The 20,882-nt window shown below is 42.6% G+C and overlaps 1 protein-coding gene across 3 annotated transcripts in view; it reads right to left on the bottom strand.

Annotated features, from left to right (window-relative positions):
• Positions 1-792: 792 nt before the first annotated feature.
• Positions 793-20,882, bottom strand: part of tbx15 (T-box transcription factor 15) — a 37,331-nt gene continuing 17,241 nt past the window's right edge. For all 3 annotated transcript variants that reach the window (XM_020632005.3, XM_065962121.1, XM_065962122.1), the window contains 5 exons: positions 16,915-17,086; positions 10,435-10,602; positions 9,826-9,890; positions 4,703-4,800; positions 793-2,635 (listed from right to left, as the gene is read on the bottom strand). In XM_020632005.3, the coding sequence (XP_020487661.1) occupies positions 1,806-2,635; positions 4,703-4,800; positions 9,826-9,890; positions 10,435-10,602; positions 16,915-17,086 (1,333 nt within the window). In that variant the 3' untranslated portion in view covers positions 793-1,805. The remainder of the gene's footprint in view (positions 2,636-4,702; positions 4,801-9,825; positions 9,891-10,434; positions 10,603-16,914; positions 17,087-20,882) is intronic.

The following is a 20,882-nucleotide window of genomic DNA, read 5'->3' as shown; positions in this document are numbered from 1 at the left end:
AATGGTGGATGCCATATTGCAAACGATGTCACTCTTAGGCTCAATAAAATCCATGAAGTCTGTTTTTTTCCATTTCTGTTTCATTTTTTATTTTTCTGCTTGTTTCTGCTTGTGATGCATCAGGCTAACGTTGCTGCTCGCTCCATGAATCACAGAGAAAATGTACCTGTCAACGAGCTGCTCTGCCTCTCTGAACTTCTCATCAGACGTATTTGTTTTGAGAGTATGTGGCTTCTTTGACTTTCTGTCTCCTAAGACAGGACTGACATATTTCCAATATGGTAATTATTCCACAAACGTATCATGACGAGTCTATAGTGAACGGACAGATTTTGATCTTACAGGAAAGAAATGATGGGAAGTTAAACTCCAGGGTAAATGGCAGAAAAATCACAAGGGTGAGCGAGCAAGAGAGGTTAATTTCCAGCTAGATTATACATCCTGCACCCAGGGAAGCTTGTACAATTTTAAGTGATGGTGAGGTTAAAACTCTTTAAAGTGATTCCTGTTGTTAAAAATAAGAAGAAAACCCGAGGACAGGGTGAATCATGAAGGTTTTAGTTGTTAATAAGAACATCAAATGATTTTAAAAAACATTTTAAAAAACACCTTTTGAAGATGTTAAAGGTTAAATCCAGGCATTAAGGTGCAATATATGCAGGACATATGTGATGAAGAAATTCAACATCTGTCTTGATGTCATGGGGCCAAAAACTCTTGCATGAAGTCGTCTTATACATCCAATTCATTTTGAACACCATCTGATTGACAAGAGGAAGAAACAAAACCTCGTACATGAATTAAAACCTTTATTGAGCTTTTTTTTACGTGCTTGGCACCTGTATTTACATTTTTTCAAAATGTCTCAAAAAGTTTTCCATTTCCCTTTTTTTCACACATTTTTTATACCAGATTGGCTGTAAAATTGATATACTGCTCAGCACTTAAATACACAACCTCTACAACACACCAAAACATACTTTATTTACTTTGCTTTGCTATTGCTTCTTTAATAACTTTTCACACAACAACTTTTAAGCTTATGTTATTGATTGCATTCGCCATCTTTATATATATGCCTAAAAAACTTAATCCACTCTAAAATAGGGAAGCTTGTCCAGTCTGTGAGGATAACGGGGTGGAGGAAGTCGTGTTCACTTGTATTTAACCCTGTTTGGCACATTAAGTGAAACCACATCTTTGTGAAACTCCTTCTCCTGGGTGTTTGTGGAGCTATGATCTTGTCCATGTTGTTCCTTTCTTTCCAGCCACAGCTTCAGACCGTATCAGCACACTGTTGACCCTCTGACACTTGTAAAACGATAAGGCACAAGTTCTGTGTGGAGTCCGGACTTCTGGATCACAGTGAAGATTCTTTGGTTTCATCATGTCCCGATCGGTTTGAGTTTAAAAACAAAAACAAGAATGAGTCTCTTGAAATGAGTGTTGTATATTGCACCATATTCAAAACTGATAATCCCACCTCCTATGACTCACAGTTACAGTTTGAGTTTGTTGTCTATCTCCTGTCGGAGACTTTAAGAGAGTGAAGTTACCGTCACAATGTTTCGCTTTAGTCATACAAAGATACTTAAATAATAGTTTTGACTCCCTGTATAAGGCTTTGTAAGTGGTGGAGTGTCTTTAAAAAACAAAAAAACATGAGATGATTTCCTTTTCTGAAAGGCTTGTTTTGCACCTCAGTTCATCAACACTTCTGGTAAAAACACTAAACCTGCTTTGTAGATTTGCTTTTCAGCTGAAAGACTTTAGAGGACTGTGAGGTTCGATGCCCGTTTTCTACCTCACACCATGTGCATGGACATCTGAGAGGATGAGCCGTACTGACGTCCATCACAGGAGCTGCTGCCCTGCTGGCCGCCAGAGGAGTTGCCGATCATGTGCATAGTGTCCATGCCTCCGTTGGACAGGTACTGACGCTCAGCGAAGGCCCCGGCAGGAGTCGAGGAGCACAGCAGACCTCCCTGAGGCTTCTCGGGGCTGGCGGCCAGGCGGGGGGAGGTGGGGAAGTTGTATCCGTACAGGTTGTAAGGGTTGTGCAGGGAGAAAGCGTTGTAGGAGCCCTGCTGCACGTGGTGGTGGCTCCCGCTGAACATGTGGGCAGAGGAAGGGGAGGATCCGGAGGAGGAGGAGCCAGAGTTGGAGCCTCCTCCCGCCTGCATCACATACTGAAGCTGCGACGCCGGAAAGGAGCCAAGCTGACCGCTGTAGGCATCCATCTTCCCTCCAGCGCTCCCACTGCTCCCACCGCCAGTCAGGGAGGGGTGCGCACCGCCCTGCATGCCAGCAGCAATCAAAGAGGAAGTCCTCTGCGGCAGGAAGGATTCAGAGGGCTGAGCGGAGGCTACAGCGCCCCCTGCAGCCTGGAGACGTCCGTAAGAGCTGTCAGCCAGGCCACCGTAGCCCTGCAGGGCGGCCATGTTGCTGCGGGCACAGGCTGGGTACTCAGACAGGCCCAGGTTACAGAGCTGACTCTCCCTGCAGCCCACATTGAAGGTGTTGGGGGCGAGGTGGAAGGTGGGTGGGGAGCAGGAGGGAGAGAGGAGGTGAGCCGCGCCAGAAGGCGAGGGAGTTCCTGTGCTGGAGGTGGTGGGAGAAGTGCCGGTGCTTCCACCTGCAGAACACACACACAGAGAAAAAAATAAATAAAGGACCACTCCATATGTTCCTTATTCTCATGAGCATTTATAAGACTTCAGGTCAATGCAGAAATAAAAAAAAAATACTAAAACAATTTGATGAGACAAAAACAATGACACAGGAAGTTTAAGTTTTCTTTAAATCTTTTGAGAGTAATTCCTAATGATACAAGTTTCAATGCATTCAATTTGATATTTTAAATCTTGGGCAGGGGGATCCCTCCATGCATCCTCCTGTTGCTCTCTGCCATTTCTGCATCGTTCTTTTTACGTCATATCTTTCCTCCTGAGACTGTGACGCTTTGACGTGCATGTGTGCACAACTGACTCTTGAAGATTTCAGCGGCCGCCTGCATGAAATTCTCGAGAAATATTCAGGAGTGAATATTTGAAAAACAGCTTTGGGTTGGTTAAATGCAAAGAAAAGGGAAAGCCATAACCCCTGACAGTCTTTATACTATGTCACCTTCCTCTACCTCAGGTAAGGCCTCCAAATTGGCTCATGGTTACATGAGTTATGAAGTACTTATAGTGGATTACTTTTTGTAGAATACAAAAATCGCACTGAGACAGGTGAGTTCACTTTGCAGATTTTTGCTTCCTTAATTAGCATGTTGACAATTCCATTTATGATCCGCTGATCCAAATGGACTTTTCAAACTCCATCTGTCAAACTAATTTTATGACCTGTTTCTCTGAATCTGCTGGAAACAACATCATGAATCGTACTGAACTTTATAGTGCTGGTATGTGGAGATAAATATGGATTCAGTTTTTGACCACGTCTGGTCAACAGAGCCCACATCCCCAATCCTTCCCTCAATAAAAGCCACTGACTCCGAGTTCTTCCACTGTATACTGTACCAATTCAGCCAGAGGGGGGAAGAGAGGGGCTTTATATATCAGAGAAAAAATAAATTGTTGTGCATTGTTGGCACAAATTGTATCCTTTCAAAGTCGAGAGTGAAATGATAGCTGTGGGATATCAATCGCATATTTCTCTATTAATGAGAATTTGGCCGGGGTTCATCTTGCCGTTGGAGAAATTCAGTTTGAACCAAGAACGGGGAGGAGGCATAACTAAATAATCCAGGGCTTGCTTGGCTGGGGTTCTGTTTTTTTTTGCACCATATGCCTTCGATAATATGGCTGCAGAAGAAGACGGGGGGGGGGGGGGGGGGGGGTAAAAAGAAAGGGTTTGAGGGAGAGGGAGAGAGCAAGGTGGACATATATGAGAAGAAAATAAAAGAAAGGAGGAGAAGATGAGAGTTTGGTGATGTCATGTTTTCCTGCAGTCAGAAAGGCTCGAGGGGGAAGAGTTGATTACTTGGAGGGAAAAGGACGCCTGATGCTTTAAGGGAAAATGTACACACACACACACACACACACACACACACACACACACACACATAAAGTCACACACATGTACAGCAGTGTCCTTTTAGGGTGATACAGGGTTCACCGGCGACGCAAGGTCTTTCATTAAATCCTCATCACTTGAAAAGTTTAATGATAACAAACACGTGTGCCTGCTCGGACAGAGTCGCAGCGTCACGTCATGCTGACCCTGCTGAGGTAACCGAGATCAAGTCAGCAAGGAAACAGGGCTCCTTTAAAGCACAGTGGCCCTTGATATGAGCCATGACTAAGACCCTGAGCCGACCCTGGAGCCGAGACAAAGGGAGGTGGCCACGACTCGTGTCGCTGAGCCGTCCAAGGGCCACAGGGTTTGTTTAACACTTTTATTTAGAAGGGCTGAGCGCGATGTGAAAAGTTCAGCAGACGCCGGGCCGACGTGCCAGAGGAGCAACGAATGGCCAAGCTCAAACGAAGGACAAGCAGGGCCGATGCAGCGTGTGCTGATGTATGCAGGGAAAGTATGCAGAGGGAGAGTTCAGGTTGGGACAGAACACACACCAAGGTCATGATGATAACCTACAGAGACCACTCCCACTTTTATAGATTGTCATACAGTGATGAATCAGCGTTTGAAATGCTACAAAAGTCCATTAAAACCACTGTGACATTGTGTTTTCACTCACCTTGCTGTTTCTGCATGTTGGTGAAGTCTTCAAAGGTGAGGGTCCTCACTGGAGGTCTCCAGAAAGCATAAGTCTCCATGATCGCCTCCAGCCCAGTCCTGACAGAAACACACACACACACACACACGTTTCAGAACACAAACACACAACACAATAGAAACTGAAAAGAGACCATGATGACCCCTGCATGTGTTTTTTTTAAAGATTTTTTTTATTTTGCCTTTATTTGAGAGGACAGTGGATAGAGCAGGAAATTGGGGGAGTGGGTGTGGAATTACAAGCGAGGACGCAGCCACATTCGGGACTTGAAACGGGGGCATCCTTGTGGAGGACGATAGCCTCCGTACAAGGGGCACTACTTAACCACTAGGCCATCAGTGCCCCGTTATGATTCCTCCTAATACTCTATTGCTTTTCTTTTAAGCCTGAATAATCAGACCCGTGTGTGTATATCTGTTGTGATCGGGTCATTCTCCTCGCAGCTGATCTCTGTTTGAGCAAACTGGGCACGACTTATCTCAGCTCTTCACACAGGTGAGCATTATTTAACCTGGGAGAGTCGTGTTCTTTGATCTGATTAGTTACTTTATCTGTGGCTATTGATGTTTGTTTTCCACTGAGAACAAAATCGAAATGTGAAAAGTGACAAGCTTTGAAAGCTGCAGAAAACGGCACCCATGTTTCATGTTCATGCCTGAATAGTTTACTCCACTATTTATATTCTACTGTTTATATGCTTTTTTTTTTTTGTATTTATCTTATCTACTCTGTTTTGATTTTGATTTTGTATTACCCACTCCTACTTGTCTTCTTGTTGCTGCAACACCCGAATTTCCCCTCTTGGGATCAATAAAGTATTATTTTATCATTCTTCTGAAGCTGTTGCACCATCTGATGAATTCCCACTGACATCTTATATTTTAAGATGAATACAACAACACTTAATTTGAGGCTGTATTATATTGTATTATTAGATGAGGGTCAAAACTTGCTTCACATGTGAGGGTTATAAGGAAACTTCTGTTGTCAATTGTCACTTTACAAATAAAAGTAACTTAACAAACTTTACAAATCTTTATTGGCATGAAAACTAAAACATTCAATTATATCTTTACTTAAAACAAAATACTTTTATTGGATAAATATCCATTCTCCCCATCATTTGTATTATTTTTTTTATCAGACCTTGACTTGAAGTTTCTCTGATGTCATATTTTGTCATTTTTCTTCCTGGTTGTTAACAGCTTTGTCCGATTTTCTGTCATCCTTGTTCTAAATTAATATCTGTTTTTGTCTGGGCTATTGAAGTAGAGCACATTTTATATTAATAGTATTAAAATATATGACCAATGTCATGTGACTAACAAAAGAGCAGGGAGGGATACAGGTGAGAGAAAGTGAAAATATAAGTAAGAGCAAAAGTATTTAAAAGTTGGGAGGTGATATGATAGAGTGAGAGAGAGTGAATCAGAGCTCAGATCGAATAAGAGTATATGAAAGAGAGAGAGAGAAGGGAGAGAGAATGAGGGGAGAAACTGGAGTCCCGTTTGGAGGAAACTGGAGCCATTAAAAAGGAGCAGGTTTTAACTGTGCACATAAATCTGGGTGACGTTTCATCTTGAATCTGTACACGGTTTTCCTTCCTGCTTGATTTACTTCCCCGCTCGGCCCTGTCCCGGTGAAACCAGCGCCCGTCACTGCTCACCGTGTTATTTTAGGGCCACTAACTCCCCCGGCCGTGGCAGCTCGTTAGTGCGCCACGCTAATCGGCAGGGCCCTCGCCATCACTGCACTCATTCATACGGCCACACTGCTGCGGGACCAAAACCCAACAAATGAGCTGTATCCCTCCGCCAGGCCATAAAGGCTGCTCAGCAGACAGAGCTGACGACTGCACCATAACTTAGAGCCTGGGATAGTTCTATTTTAAGACGCAATTAAAGTCAGAAAAAGGAAAACAAGCTGGCACTTAATTTGAGAATTAGCAGAGCAGGTTTGCCCTTTTCTATTAATTTTAAATTTCCCCTCAATGTGGAATTAGCCGGTAATTTTCCACAGCCTTACCACTCCAGTCCAAAGAAAAGTGTGTTAGTGTTGTTTGATGGCTGTTAATGTCGCTCATATCCGATAATAATATAAACTGAGTAATGTTTATAAGACACACATTGCAGAGAAACCAAAACAAAAGATGTCACACCTGGTTTTAATGTCTGCTGCTTCTTGTTTCCAACTGCAGCTGCTCCTTTTGACTTTGAGCCGTTTGGCTCATTGGACTACAAAAGGGCAAATCTGGGAAAATCCCGCTATACAGTATTACTCCAGGAAAGACTATCTAGAGTTTAAAATGGGTACTGCAGTCCAAATTCAAAACATTTGAGAGAGCTGTCTCCCCCCCGTCCCCTCCTCTCTAGAGTCAATGCGCTTGGAAAACAGATTGCCATGTCACAGACAGGGAAGCTTCAGTGTTTAGCCAGCTCTGCATAAGTCTGTAAACCTTTCTGCACTATAAGTAACTGGTCTCATATCTGGCAAACCGAGGGGCGTCCAAAACGGCCGTGTGGGGGTGTCTTAAAACCGCCTACCTTCTCTGGTCCAAACAAATCCAGGGCATTCAGGAGCAGAATCTAAACTTAGAAGAAGGACATACTGGCTGCTGCTCAGAGATACCAGCACTTCAACATAGCATGTTTCTTTAATGTCTGTAAGGTAATTTCATCATTTCACTCAGTAGATGGTAAGTCATTTGTTGTAATTTCTCTCACTTTCTGCTCCTTGTTCAGGGTTTCCTCTGCCTGTTTGTTGAAGAATTTAGATTTAATGTTAACCTAGTTGATCCTGGTTCAACATTATAGTTTTTAAATCAGAACAGGCATTGATCATTCCCAACAAACTTTGCTTTAATTTGGATTAAGATGAAAACAAAATCCCAAAACGGGAGATTTGTTTTCTAGTTGTGAGCCTTCAGCAGACTATGCAGGTTTGGAAAATGATTGTAACACTGTCAAACAGGGTGGACCAATATTTGATCCAACTTCTAATCCATCCAAAGGAAGATTGATATAGAATTAAACCCCTCTAAGACTGCAGAAGTGTGAAGATGTTTCTTAATTGAGGATTTTATGCACGTTAAGTCCAAGGATATAAAGAGCTTTACGTCTCTTTAAAAGGAGATTTAAAAAAATGTAAACTAGTTTAGCAAACAATAACGTCATTCTGTCAGCTCATGCAAACCCCTTGTTGCTGAGCAAAAACAATCACTGAATAAAGAGGTATGCAGTTACTCTATGTTCAGCAGATACACTCGCACAGAGAGACTTGCAGTAAGGGACAAATTAAACTTGTAAATCAGGATAATTATGCAAAACAGCAGCAGAAGGATGGAGGCTCGGCGGTGCAGCTCACTATCAATATTCATGAAAGATCAAAGAGAAAAAGCAGCACCAGACACGCAGCGTTCAGTTTGATTTACCACTGAGGGGAGGCTTTTTAAGGTGACAGAAGACGAGTTCTTGCACTAAGTTATCTGCAGCTTCTTTTTGAATCTGAACCTGGAGGGGAGGAACCCCGATCAGGACGTGAGGATAGATTAATTTTCTCTCTCTCTCTGGACAAATATCTCACTCCCCGTTATCTTTTCATCTGTAGCTTTTCTGCAATGAAATTCTAACGCCAGTTCGTAAATCAAACAGTCCATTGTTTGAAAAACGAAAAAAGATGTCTCAAATATCTGTGTGCCAATAATGCGGACCAGATGAGGGGGCTGCTTTCATGTGCAGAGGGGCACAACCCCCCTTCTTCTTCCTCCTCCATCCCCAAATGTTATATATGATAATTCAGACAGTTAGAGGGACAGAGAGAGAGAGAGAGAGCGAGAGAGAGAGAGAGAGAAGGGGGCAGAAGGAAAGAGAGGCAGGGAGAAAGACACAGTGAGAGCTTTTTCTTTTCCTACATTAATTAATCTAATGACTGACAGACGATGCAGCAGCTGTGTGTGAGCTCTTTGCTGTCACACATACACAGTGCACACCGCAGGGTCGATGGTTGAGTCCTCTTTATGTGATGTTATTGACAGGTTTAAGTTTCAGTGCATCTTTAGGACTGCTGTTTGAAATGAGCAATAATCAATGCTGCATGACTCTCCTGCTTCAGAGAAATGTGCAGAGTGGTATCAAACTTGCAATTAAAAAAAAAAAGCTATTAACCTTGTAGGCTTGTCCTTTTTGCAGAGGTCAAAGATGTCTACATGTAAAGGTTGAAGTGGGCGTAACTGGATTGAAAGCATTGGTTTAATTGATTTAACAGCATTTGAATGGATTAATTGGAACCTGGGAGAAATATAAGTGAAGTATTTACAGGTGGCTATATGACTAAAATCTTCTCTTTTTATCTTGTATCTTTATTACCTATTTATTACAAGGGGTAGTAATATATGATCCTATATGCATATTCCTGTGCATATCTCATATTTCTTGTATTGGATGTGCATTTTACCCCTAATAAATGAAATATTTCAAAATCACTTGTTTTTTTTTTTGTAGAACAGCTTAATACCAGTGTCCCAGTGTGTGATTTCCCATTGCGTTACAACATCATGAAGGGTTGGTGTGCAATGACTACAGAGATACTAAACGATGAGAGTTCAGCACGAGATTGTAAAAACTGTTTCTACTTTTTCAAGCCTGAAGAGCAAAGTTTGCATTTTGAGAGTTCATGCACATTTCATGAGATGAACGAGACCATGGGAGGAATATGGAGAGGTGTGTTTAGGTGCTCAATTGACTCCATCTACATCCACTGACTCTGTGTGTGTGTGTGTGTGTGTGTGTGTGTGTGTGTGTGTGTGTGTGTGTGTGTGTGTGTGTGTGTGTGTGTGTGTGTGTGTGTGTGTGTGTGTGTGTGTGTGTGAGCTGCAGATCTGAAGGCTTTCCTCTTGGCAACAGAAAAGCAGCTGTTTTTATAAGGAGCAGCATCTGGAGCTAAGTGCAAATCTTCAGAGGATTATTTCCATATTAAAGAGCACTCAGAAAAAAATCGGATTCTTTGTGGGGCAGAATAAGAAAACACAGAAACAGGCTGAATATTTCAGCGTCTCAGTTGGTAAACAGATTTTTGTCATGACATACCTGTTTCTGCCAGAGTCCCTGAACCCTTTGGCGAACGGGTTGCGGTCGATCTTTAGTCTGGTGATCTGCAGACAAGAAGAACATGGAGAGGACATTTTTAGCTATTATTTCAAAATAAAGTACATTTACAACCTTGATAGTAAATACTCCAACATTTCAGTGCAGCTTCAAAATAAATTCTTGTAATATCAAAGCTGCACATCATTATCTTAACATTGGTTATTACAGTACAAAGCCAAACGCTATTATCCAATTACCTCCCTTTTTCTGAATGGTTTTTTAGGGTCATGTATAAGAAATGTTTGCTGTTTGGAAAGTTTAATAAAAACAGACAATTTGAGAAGCAAAATGTTGGAAGAAAAGTTCGACAAAATGGCATTCGCTGTTTATTGAACTCTGTCCTACAAGAGAGCTTGTAAAAGTTCAACTGATTTTTTTATATTGACATAAAAATGTGCATGGGAAAGATTCTTTGCAGGCGAAGAAATCCAGCTTTTAAAATAAAATTGCAATGTGCTGCAATCATTTGGAAGGATTCTTTTAATTAGCATCCATCCAACTGAGTGATATTTTGAAGGGTGGATGATTAAGGCAGAGAGCTGCATGTACCTGTTGGTTCTGGTAGGCGGTGACGGTGGTGAAGACGGTCTCAGGGAAGCTGAAGGTCTTGACGCCCTCTCCGCTGGGGACTGATTTGTTGGGGGACAGTTCGCTGCTGAAGTCCTTCCTGATGACGTGAACACGAGGCTGATACTTGTGCATGGAGTGCAGGATGATCTGAAAATGGAAAAGCAGAGGAAGTGAAGTTGGTTTGATGTCTGAGGAAAATGTGATCCAAAGGGGGGAGAAAAAAAGCACAACAAAGCGAAACATGCGTGTCTCTTTATCTGCATCTGCAACTGTGTGTGAGTGTGTTTGAGGGTTTTATGCTTTCTAGAAGACTTTTAAAAATAAGCACAATTATGAGGGACGTGTTCCAAATTGAGAACATTCGTCCTGTCGTCACCATCTTTAATCCCTTTGAATTTGTTTTCACTGCAGGCGGAATCAAACAGTCTCAATTTGTATGAATCTGTTTTTGCTTTTCATAAATAATCAACCAGAAAAGGCATGAAGAGAGTGGAAAATGGTATTCCTTTTTAAAGAAAACAGAAAGACCTCAGAGGATCAGGTTTCATTGATAATTCAGGGTAAAGATGTAAATAATTAGGAGTTATGACATAATTTGATAAACGACCCCTCCACAACTTTACTCTAGGCTTAGTCTTTATGTGAATCTGTGAAGTTTGTTTCTAAACTTATACATTCATGATAAACAGCCCTGCTGCTTTGCAACATAATTTAGCTTCCCTCATTCTGTGCTACATGACATAAAGCGGAAACCGAGTTCACACTCGGAGCTGAGGATTATTTCAGAGCAGAGCCGAGGCGTCAGACGCTGTCGGCCCCTGCATCGCCTCGGGGCTTCGGCCTGCTCTTGATTAATCCGAGAGTGAGAAAAACCGACACAGAGCCAAACACACTCAACCTCTCCCCTAAATCTGCTACAACAGAGGAGGTCATTTCAAACCAGGGCTGCAGGGAGAACAGTGAAGATCATGTGAAATAAATAAATACAAATTATGACTGGGTGGCTGAACGGACGCACACAGACGCATCATGCAGACGTAAATCACTGTATATTTGAGAGGTGTTATTTGCAGGTAAAATGATGCCTAGATTTGACTTTCTTCCTGATTGTGTCTGCACAAAAAGTGACACACAGTGTCCACAATCACCATGGCAACAACAGGCATGCCTGTTAAATCTGTACTCCCCCTGTGTATGATAAAAGAAACGTTGGCAGGAAATATCTGCAGACCTCAGAATATTTGTTGTGTTTTAGCTTTGAGTGTGTGTGTGTGTGTGTGTGTGTGTGTGTGTGTGTGTGTGTGTGTGTGTGTGTGTGTGTGTGTGTGTGTGTGTGTGTGTGTGTGTGTGTGTGTGTGTGTGTGTGTGTGTGTGTATGAGCCGTGTATATGAGACAACTGAAATACACACAAGATCTGACTTCAAAAGTTCCATCTCAATGTAACTCATAAACGAGTGCGAGCACATAAATCGTGATCTTCGGTAGCGCGTTGTAAATGTGTCAGTCGTGCAGCGTGAGCACACATTCCACCACGGCTTTTATACAATCTTACAGCGCATGGGGCACGGGGCACCGGTAGCCTAGTGGTTAGTGCACATGTCAATTGTCGGAGGCTATAGTCCTCCGAGCGGGCGGCCTGGGTTTGAATCTGACCTGTGGCTGCTTTCCCACATGTCATTCTCTCTCTCTCTCTCCATATAAAGCCAAAGAAATAAACCTTAAAAGACAGGACGTTGTTATGAGGATCATCTTTTTGTGATTTCATTACACACACACACACACACACACACACACACACACACACACACACACACACACACACACACACACACGCTGCCTCAGGACCCAGAGGACTCGTGCTTCTCGTCCCCGCTCGTCCTGCGGTGATGTAACAAAGCAAATCGCACATCAACACACTGATCTCAGAACAAAGGACCGAGAGAGCAGCCAGAGGACTTCAGCTGACCGCTGTTCACACTCAAATACAATTAGGCTAAATAAGCGGTGTTTTCATTTTCACGGCGGGTAATGACATTCTTTTCATCGACATTTCCGCCCAAGAGACACAAACACATCCTGCGTGTACGCCAACAGATGTCCAGTTGATCTTTACAAAGTCAAATCAAACCACACGGACTGAAAAACCGCCAAAAACAACGAGGATAATGCATCACAAAACATGCTGATGTGATGTGAAAACCGTTCATCTCTCAAAGGCCAAAGTAATGAGATTGAATACAAGAGGGTAAACATTTAAAACAGACTCTTTGCTCTGAACGATTTCACACAACAGCAAAAAGTTTGTTCCAAAGAAACGGATCATTAGTAACAAAGGAAAAGAGGGTCCAAACAAGAAAAAAAAAATCTCTTGGCTGGTCCAAGCGAGCTTCAATGTTTTATTAGCTTTTCCCAGAGACCAGCGAGGAGAGACAGGAAGAAAACGACAGGCGAGAGTGACAGCGTGAGGCGGGTCTGAACCCTCGAGGCCGATGAGTCCAGACGGGCAGTGAGGCGTCCTGAAGACTCAAACGCTCTTAAAGCTTTGGAGCATGTTTCCTGTACACATCAAACCATTTGATTTTGTTCAAAGCTTCTTCTGAGAAAATGTTTCCTGCAGCAAAACAAATCACATTCTTCTTAAATATCAGACCAAAGCAGCTGGGTTGGTATTCAACAGAAGCCTGGCTGCTGCATTGTTGTCAGAGAAGCTAGCACTTCGACACATAGCATGTTTCCTTAATGTCTGATCATAAAGTAAGGTCATGTTATCAGAAAAATTAGAAGCCTGCAAGTCTAATCACTAAATTACAAATGCTGTGGAGGCTGTGTTTGTTTACCAGTTTGGATGACATTGTGTAATACATTTTCTTTTTTATTTATTTCCGACTCTGCTTCTGTTGTGCGCCCTGACGTCTGATGATTTATGACATGTATGTAGTCTGCTTCTGATGAGGCAGATACTTTATGAGACCACAAGTCAGGAGGACGAGGGAGACGAGGCGACGTCAAACACACAGGAAGCTCCGAAATTAATTTTCCTTTGGCCTCTAAAGTCCCTCGAGGGAAAGAAAGTCTAAAAAATAGAGCAGCAGGAGAGGAAAGATAACCTCCCTGTTTCAGTTAGAGTCCTCGCCCACTTACACCCATGGGTGATTATATTTGTCACCACTGAGCTGATGTGATCATCTGCAGAGCTGTGACAGAGTATGAACCTGCCATAACTGGTCACTGCCCTTCTTTGTTACAGCATAGGAATCATCACTAAAAAACCATCACACCACCTGGCAGCTCGGCAGTAATGGTGAACCTCGGAGCAGAAATTGATTTGTAACAGCTCCTCAAAGTCTTTCATCAGCCTCCCAGACCACAGCCGTCAAATGAGCCTCCGCTGAAGCGCTCTGACAGTCATAACAGGAGGCACTGAGCCGTCTCCAGCTGATTCCACGTTCAGATTATGTGACTTTAAAAAAGAGAGCGGATCATCTGCTGTTTGAAGCAACTCCACATCAGCTAATCAAAGGACACAGAGTTCTCACTGGCCTGGATTTGAATTCAATCTGCTCTGATTTCCACAAAGGCTAAAATTCAAAGAGAGCTTAAATTTATGAGGAGGATGGAGTTGTAGTTTTTTACTTATGTTAAAAGCTATTTTTGCCGAGAGTGCATTCTTTTCTCATTATGAAAATCACCATTAGCACATAATTCATGTCCACTTCAGTCAGAGTAAGGAGTAAAAATAACTTGATTATAAGCTAACATAAGCTTTGCAATTCATTTTTTCCAAAGATTTATTTTGTATGTCTTTATAGAGAGACAGGACAGTTGATAGAAACTCTGAAATCATGGAGCTGTATTTACAAAAATACAGAAAAGTTTTATGTTTTTGTGCAATTTTTGGTCTTTAAAAACAAGTAATTACTCAATATTTGTTACCTAGGACTTCCATTTTTCTTGCCGTTGTATAGAAACAGGTATTAACGTTTGGTATTCCCTCGTATTGTTTCAAGGTTTTAAACTTCGGTATGGTGACAACCTCAGTCGTCACTGTTCAGTTTTGCATTTGAGTATAAGAAAAGTTGGGTGATTGCTTTCAGAGCAGTCATTGCAGGTTCATCCCTACGGGTCAAATAAAGCTCATAATGAAAAGTTAACACAGTTTTCCTTCCACCTAAAATTGTCCCTTTCCCATGAAACCCATTAAAAGTGCAAATGAGGGACTCACTTTAGCGTGCCGCCCGCTTGCTGATTAAACATAAGGGAAGGCAGTAAATCAGACAAATTGTGGTCAAACTTGTTGCATTACAGTTAAATATTTCACCTATGAAAGCCACATTAAACATGTAGAGCAGCCAAGAACCAATAAGAGACTTACTTTAGCTAACCACCTCTGTTACCGACCGGCTACGAGCGAGGCAGTAAATCAGGCAGATTGTGGTCAGACGTGAGTTTTAGCCCTGTGGTGTGGCTGCTGGAGCGTACTACAAATCAAATCCAATCATTAAGTGCCTTTAACGAAACCGTTTCATTACAAAATGCTTCACGGAGCCATGAAGGGAAATGAATATAATACATTAAAACTAAGGGCCAGAGGTTCAAATCCCAGGCCTCCAATTTCTCCACAGTAATCCTCAAACCTAATAATCCTCAGTCGGGATGAGCCGTCTTCAAAAGTGAAGCGCTCACAGTGTGGGAGGGCAGCGTTTGGCAAAGCAGGACCGGCAAGTTCTGCAGAAAATCAATTCTGAGCAAGTCTCACGGCTCCATGAGAGCATCGAGTCCACCAAGAGCTGAGTCAAATTTCACCCTTTCAAGGAGACGCTTCAGAAACATTTCTGTCCAAAGACTTCCTCGCAGATCCAGAAGTGAAGCGTAAAAAGGCCGTGAAAACAGAGAATAAAGGGAAACTAATGAGCTGCAGCTTGAAACATTTAAACCTAAACTGTTTTTATCATCTCTGTTGGATTCAGAATGTGGGTTGAAAATGTGTCATGATCAAGTGCATAAACCCAGCGACACCAATTTAAACCATCACATCATGATGACCTTTTTATTTCATATGGTACATGAGCGATAGTTTAATAATCCCATCATCCTAAACGCTTTACTACACTGAATTTAATTTTCTAACATCATCTAACTTCCCCCTTCAGTCCAATCAGAATATATAAGTCTACAAGAGGCCGTCGCAAAACATGTCTTTTTTGGAGAACAGTCTGCAAATATGAATGGATGAAGCCTGAGTGATGTCAGCCATCTCTTACTGCAGGGAGGCTCATTGGCAGCAGCCGCCATGTTGGAAATGCTGTCTCAGCCCAACTTTAAGTCAGCCTAATGACAGGCTGAGAGCTGGAGCTGAGGCGGGTTTGAAGCCTCTTGACAAACCGTTATATCGCTCCCACCTGTCAATCATGTCAGCTACGCGCCTTACTATGATAACACGTATCGTTTATAAAATAAAAACCCCCGTACAGTGTCTGCCCATGAGGACAATAAGTAATCAGACCTGTTTTGATTTTTGAACCAGGCTGTAAACATGTTTATTTATGCTGTAAAAACTGCTTTTTCGAATGTCGTGTGTGTGTGACTTAGGCTGGCTGGGGTATTCCTGCAGCCAGCCTCAAACGGACAGTCCGTGAACTAGCTAGAGCGATGTGACGACCCCTGACTGTTGCTTTCAGGGAGAGGGGCGGAGCCAGTTAATTTGATTTCATGCACTTGGGAGAGCTGGACCTTGGTTTCTAAGGTCCCTCTCTCGCTCTCGCTCTCGCTCTCGCTCTCGCTCTCGCTCTCGCTCTCTCTCTCTCTCTCTCTCGTCATCCCCAACTTTGGTTTGTTGTCTTCGTTTTGCCTCGACAACACCACACACACAGACACAGACAGTCAGCATTGTAATAACCAATGATTTATAGACCACATATTCTTTTATTCGGATGTTTTCCCTCCTTTCAATAAATTATTGTTTGGGTTGTGACAACATTTAATTGGAGTACTGTTCTTGTCCCAGTATACAAGCACCAGGGGAGAGAATTAATTTAGTATTTCTGACTCCGCTACAGTAGGTGGCGATCTGCTGTCTTTCAGGTGGTCACTACTGGTCCTTCTGATTCACCTATAAAGAAACATACCGTTAAGTACGCACTCTATGCTTTACATGCTAACCCTCAAGCTAATTGAGATATCTGAAGGCAGAGGACAGTGGAGAATGCTTTGAATCTGAACACGGTCTTAAATCTTCTCTAGAATAATATTTACTATGGGTGAAACTGCACGATGATTAGCATGTGTAGTCGATGTATGAATGTGTTGTTGTTGTTTTTTACTGTATCTGAGAACTGTGTGGCCCCCTGAGACAATAAAACAACTTTTAATCTGATGGATTCACTGTAATAAAACATGTGGGCATCAGTTTCTGTGCAAACATTCAGCAGCAACATGATGAGGAGTAAAAGGTCTCTTACGTGTCCCTGGTCGTCCAGCTCGTTGTTGGTCAGTTTGAGTTTGTCGAAGCTGACCACCTGTCTCATCCAGGTGTCTCCTGAGGCCAGAGAGTCCGGGTGGATGTAAGCCCGCGGAGGCACCGGGGAGTCAGCGTTTCCTGCCACCATCCATTTGGAGCTGTGATACACGTACCTGAAAGACGAGACGAGGGGAAACTAGTTTGAGCACCAACAAGAACTGAAGCGAGGTAATGTAACCTTTAAACCTGAAGATACTCTGAGGACAGAACAATCAGTTATCAAAGCAACTCAGCACGTGGAGTGACGAGTAGTCGTCGTATTAAAACAAGTTAAACGTGCAACAAGATTCTTCCAGCACATTTTGCTGAGTTAATATCTACATTTTGAGTACTGACAACTTCTTCAAAAAATAAAAATGCACCAGAAACATATGCAAAACACAAAGGACGGGACTTCCTCGTGCTTCAAATCAAAATGACAAAACTTTTCATTCCACACATTTTGTCAGTTTTTATTTGTGTTTTGTGGGTTTAGATGAGTAACCAGAGGGTGATTTTTTCATAAGCATACACAGTGGTTAGGATTTCTCATAGCTAACACATATTCTAATGACTGATTATGGAGATCTGGGTCACACCTCCTTTTCCGTCTTTTTGACATTTTTTACAGTCAGTAAAACTTTAGACGGGAGAAATGCGTTGGAGTTGATCAACAGTCTGCAGCCGGAGTGTGATCTGCATCAACACAGATGAATTACAAGCGGAGTCGTCATCAACTGATGGCCAATGAGTTCACTGATTGCACTGTGGCCAAAGCTCCCCCCTCCCGTTCGTGCAGCACACAGGAGGTGACCCTGTGTGCAACCAGAGCCTGCTCAGTTGAGATAATTAACTTTGTACGGATGAAAACCAGCTCTGACATCTAGTCCTGACCCTACAGACTGTGTATTCAATTGTTTAAGATAAAATATTTTGGGGCTTTTATGTCTTATTTGATAGGACAGTGGATAGAGTAGGAAACCAGGAAGAGAGTGGGGAATGACACACAGGAAAGGAGCTGCAGCTCGCATTTGAACCCGGGTTCCCCGCCCGGAAAAGGATAGCTTCCATGCATGGGACGCAACCTAACTGCGAGGCCATCTGCGCCCAGTGCATTGTGCATTGAAATGCATATATCTGTTGATATAAATTAAAAACCTGCATGCATTTGTCAGCACAGAATTTATTTGATTCATTATTTATTCTCAAAAGGACATCGAGGTTTCCAATGCCATCAAGATTTCATTTAAATCAAAAGCACTGAGGGTTCCTTAAAGAGAAGACCAGGTTCATCTTTCTTATTCATTATCCAGAAGAACTGTGCTGATGCTAATTTGCAACAGCACGATGCATTCCTTTTTTGCATTTGGTGCTCACTTGTGTGATTCTGCTCACCATGTTTTGATTCCACGGCAGTTTAGAGCAATCTCCTGGATTAATGTTCCCTCATCCCTCCTCTCTGTTTTTGAAAACTCATTTGAGTCTCTGAGGTTACTTCAGGGTTCAATGGGTCATTATAAAAGCTGTTTGGATTTCAGAAAAGCTGGAGCGCCTCTGCGCTGCAAAACAAACTCCAAACACTCTGCCGCGTTGCCACAACACGGCCTTTTTAAAGTCATCCGTTGTTTTTTCATTGTGCTTGAAATTTCTAACAAGGGCAACATAAATTATTCCATATGCAGTCACACTCACTCGGCTGCACAGTTTCAATTAAATCCAGCCATAATACTTGATGATGTTGTGTGTGAGTTTGGGTACGCCGATACGTCCCACTCATTAAACAGCGGGGGGGGGGGGGAGAAGAAAGAAAGACATCGACTTTTATACCCTCCCTTTAAAAAAGAAGTCCACAAACCACCAGCCAAAAAATGTATGCAGCGTTATAAAAATAAAAGAAACTAAAAATAAAGAAAGGGAGGGAGGGAGAAACGGGGAAATAAAAACTGAAGAAAAGAAAGGACAAAGAGGAGAAGAAAAGGGCGGGCAGAGAAAGTCAGTACGAGAGATCAAGACGGAGATAATAAGTCATATAAAGTCAGTCAAAGAGAGGTACAGTGTGAGGAAGAGGAGAATGGGAGGACGAGCGAGGTTGAGAATAAGTGAAGGAGAGCGAGTGTGAAGCACAGCTGTTTGCCTTTAGTTCTGGCCTGCGCGCTCACTTGAAAGTGTTTTATCTGCTGCGTCTCTGCCAAAGTCATCACTCACTCCTGAAACATGGACAAAACTCTCATTTGGTCCTTTTGTTATTGCCTCCAAGCAAGAGCTGCACCGGCCCATTTCACACTCTCTCTCTGACACACACATGCACACACACTATACGGTGTGTATAATTACATTCAAATAAAAAGCAAAAAATACACACAGCACACACCCCGCCTTTCTGTGCCACAAAAAATACAGCTCGCACAATTACACATATATAATTAAAAAGAATGAGGGGTGCTTGAAGGGATGTTGGCGGAAACACAAAGCCATATAGAATGTAAAGGCAGTTCTATATGACTGAACAGTTTGGCGTGTTTGTAATTTGGCATTTCATTACAGATCTACCTCGTTTAACCATTTATTTTTGCTGAATATTTGCTCAAGTCCTTCCCCTTGCCCAGGCTGACTTTATGCAACAATGAAACCTGAAATATCGTCTCAAAAATCATTTGGAGGTCGACCAACTTCCCTTCTCATAGGGAAGATGGAACTCCTTTCCCACCAAAACATCTGTGTGAAAACTTTAAAAACAAGGGTTGAGGGGGTACACATTTTTGCAAAACTGGGAAGTGTTTTGTGGCACAGGTTTTCAAGATGGTCACTCAGCACATCATGATGAAACTAGAAGGTGGTCGACCGAGGAAGCCAACAAGAAAGAAGAGCGAAAGCAGAGCAAGAGAGTAACTCTTGCTCAAGTGTGGCAAGGAGCTCGAAGAGAGAAAGTCTGGGATGTTGAAAGGTGGAAATAAATAACTAAAGCTTTTTTTTCACGAATGCACGCCTGGAAGTTTCTAGAAAATTTCAGTATTGGCTGCCCCTGAAATCTTCCTGACTTGTTTGTCTCCTGAGTGAACGTCCTAAATGATTCAACTCTTCCCCCCTCCTTAAACCACACTTCCTGTCTCCCTCCCTCTGCCTCAGACCTTGAAAGTGTCTCATATTAACATCGGTTATGTACAAACTACATTGCATTACTCGTCAGATTTATAAACTGCAGGAGGAGGGCTGTTATCTTCAGATTCTCTTTTTCTATGTCCAAAAAACTTCACACTGCAGCTTTGACTACCTGTTCCTGATTACTCTATCTAACGCCAAGCAAACACCTCCACACACCGCCCTTTTGACCTCGACACATCCACCCACAAAGGGGGTGCCAGGCGTTTGTGTAATTTCCTGTTTGGAATGCTGTTTAGGGTTACGCTCTGTGTAGCGGGGAAAGTGTTAAAGAACGAGGAAACTTTAGCCCCAAACAGGACTGGAAATCTGATTAGTCCCCCCCAGCTTTCATCTTCTATAAATCTGCCATCTGGCTCCAGCACGATCAATAAAGACTGGACTTTATGTGACACTCTAACTGGACAGACGGGGGCGAGAGGAGGAAGGGGGGGGGGGGGACTTTTCCCTTCTCAGCCAACAACAAAACACACAGCTGACAAACCCAGAGTGCAACACACTCATTTCTTTTTATCACAATTTGAAAACAAGGACTTAACACAAATGAGACACACATAGAGGTCACAGGTCGTCGATTCATGTTTGAGTGTGTGCGTGTAGGTGTGTGTAGGTGTGCTCATCACACATATAGTATACACAGACAGGCATGCACACATAAACACACAAACACACACACGTTTACACACTTGCCAAACCCAGCATGAATATTAGGTTACTGTACTGACAGAGTAAATATTTTTAAATTACAATCAGTGTATGTGTTTGTGTGTG

The sequence above is a fragment of the Labrus bergylta genome, chromosome 13 (genome assembly GCF_963930695.1).
Source record: "Labrus bergylta chromosome 13, fLabBer1.1, whole genome shotgun sequence".
Lineage (NCBI taxonomy): Eukaryota > Metazoa > Chordata > Actinopteri > Labriformes > Labridae > Labrus > Labrus bergylta.
This window is presented reverse-complemented; position numbering and strand designations above follow the sequence as displayed.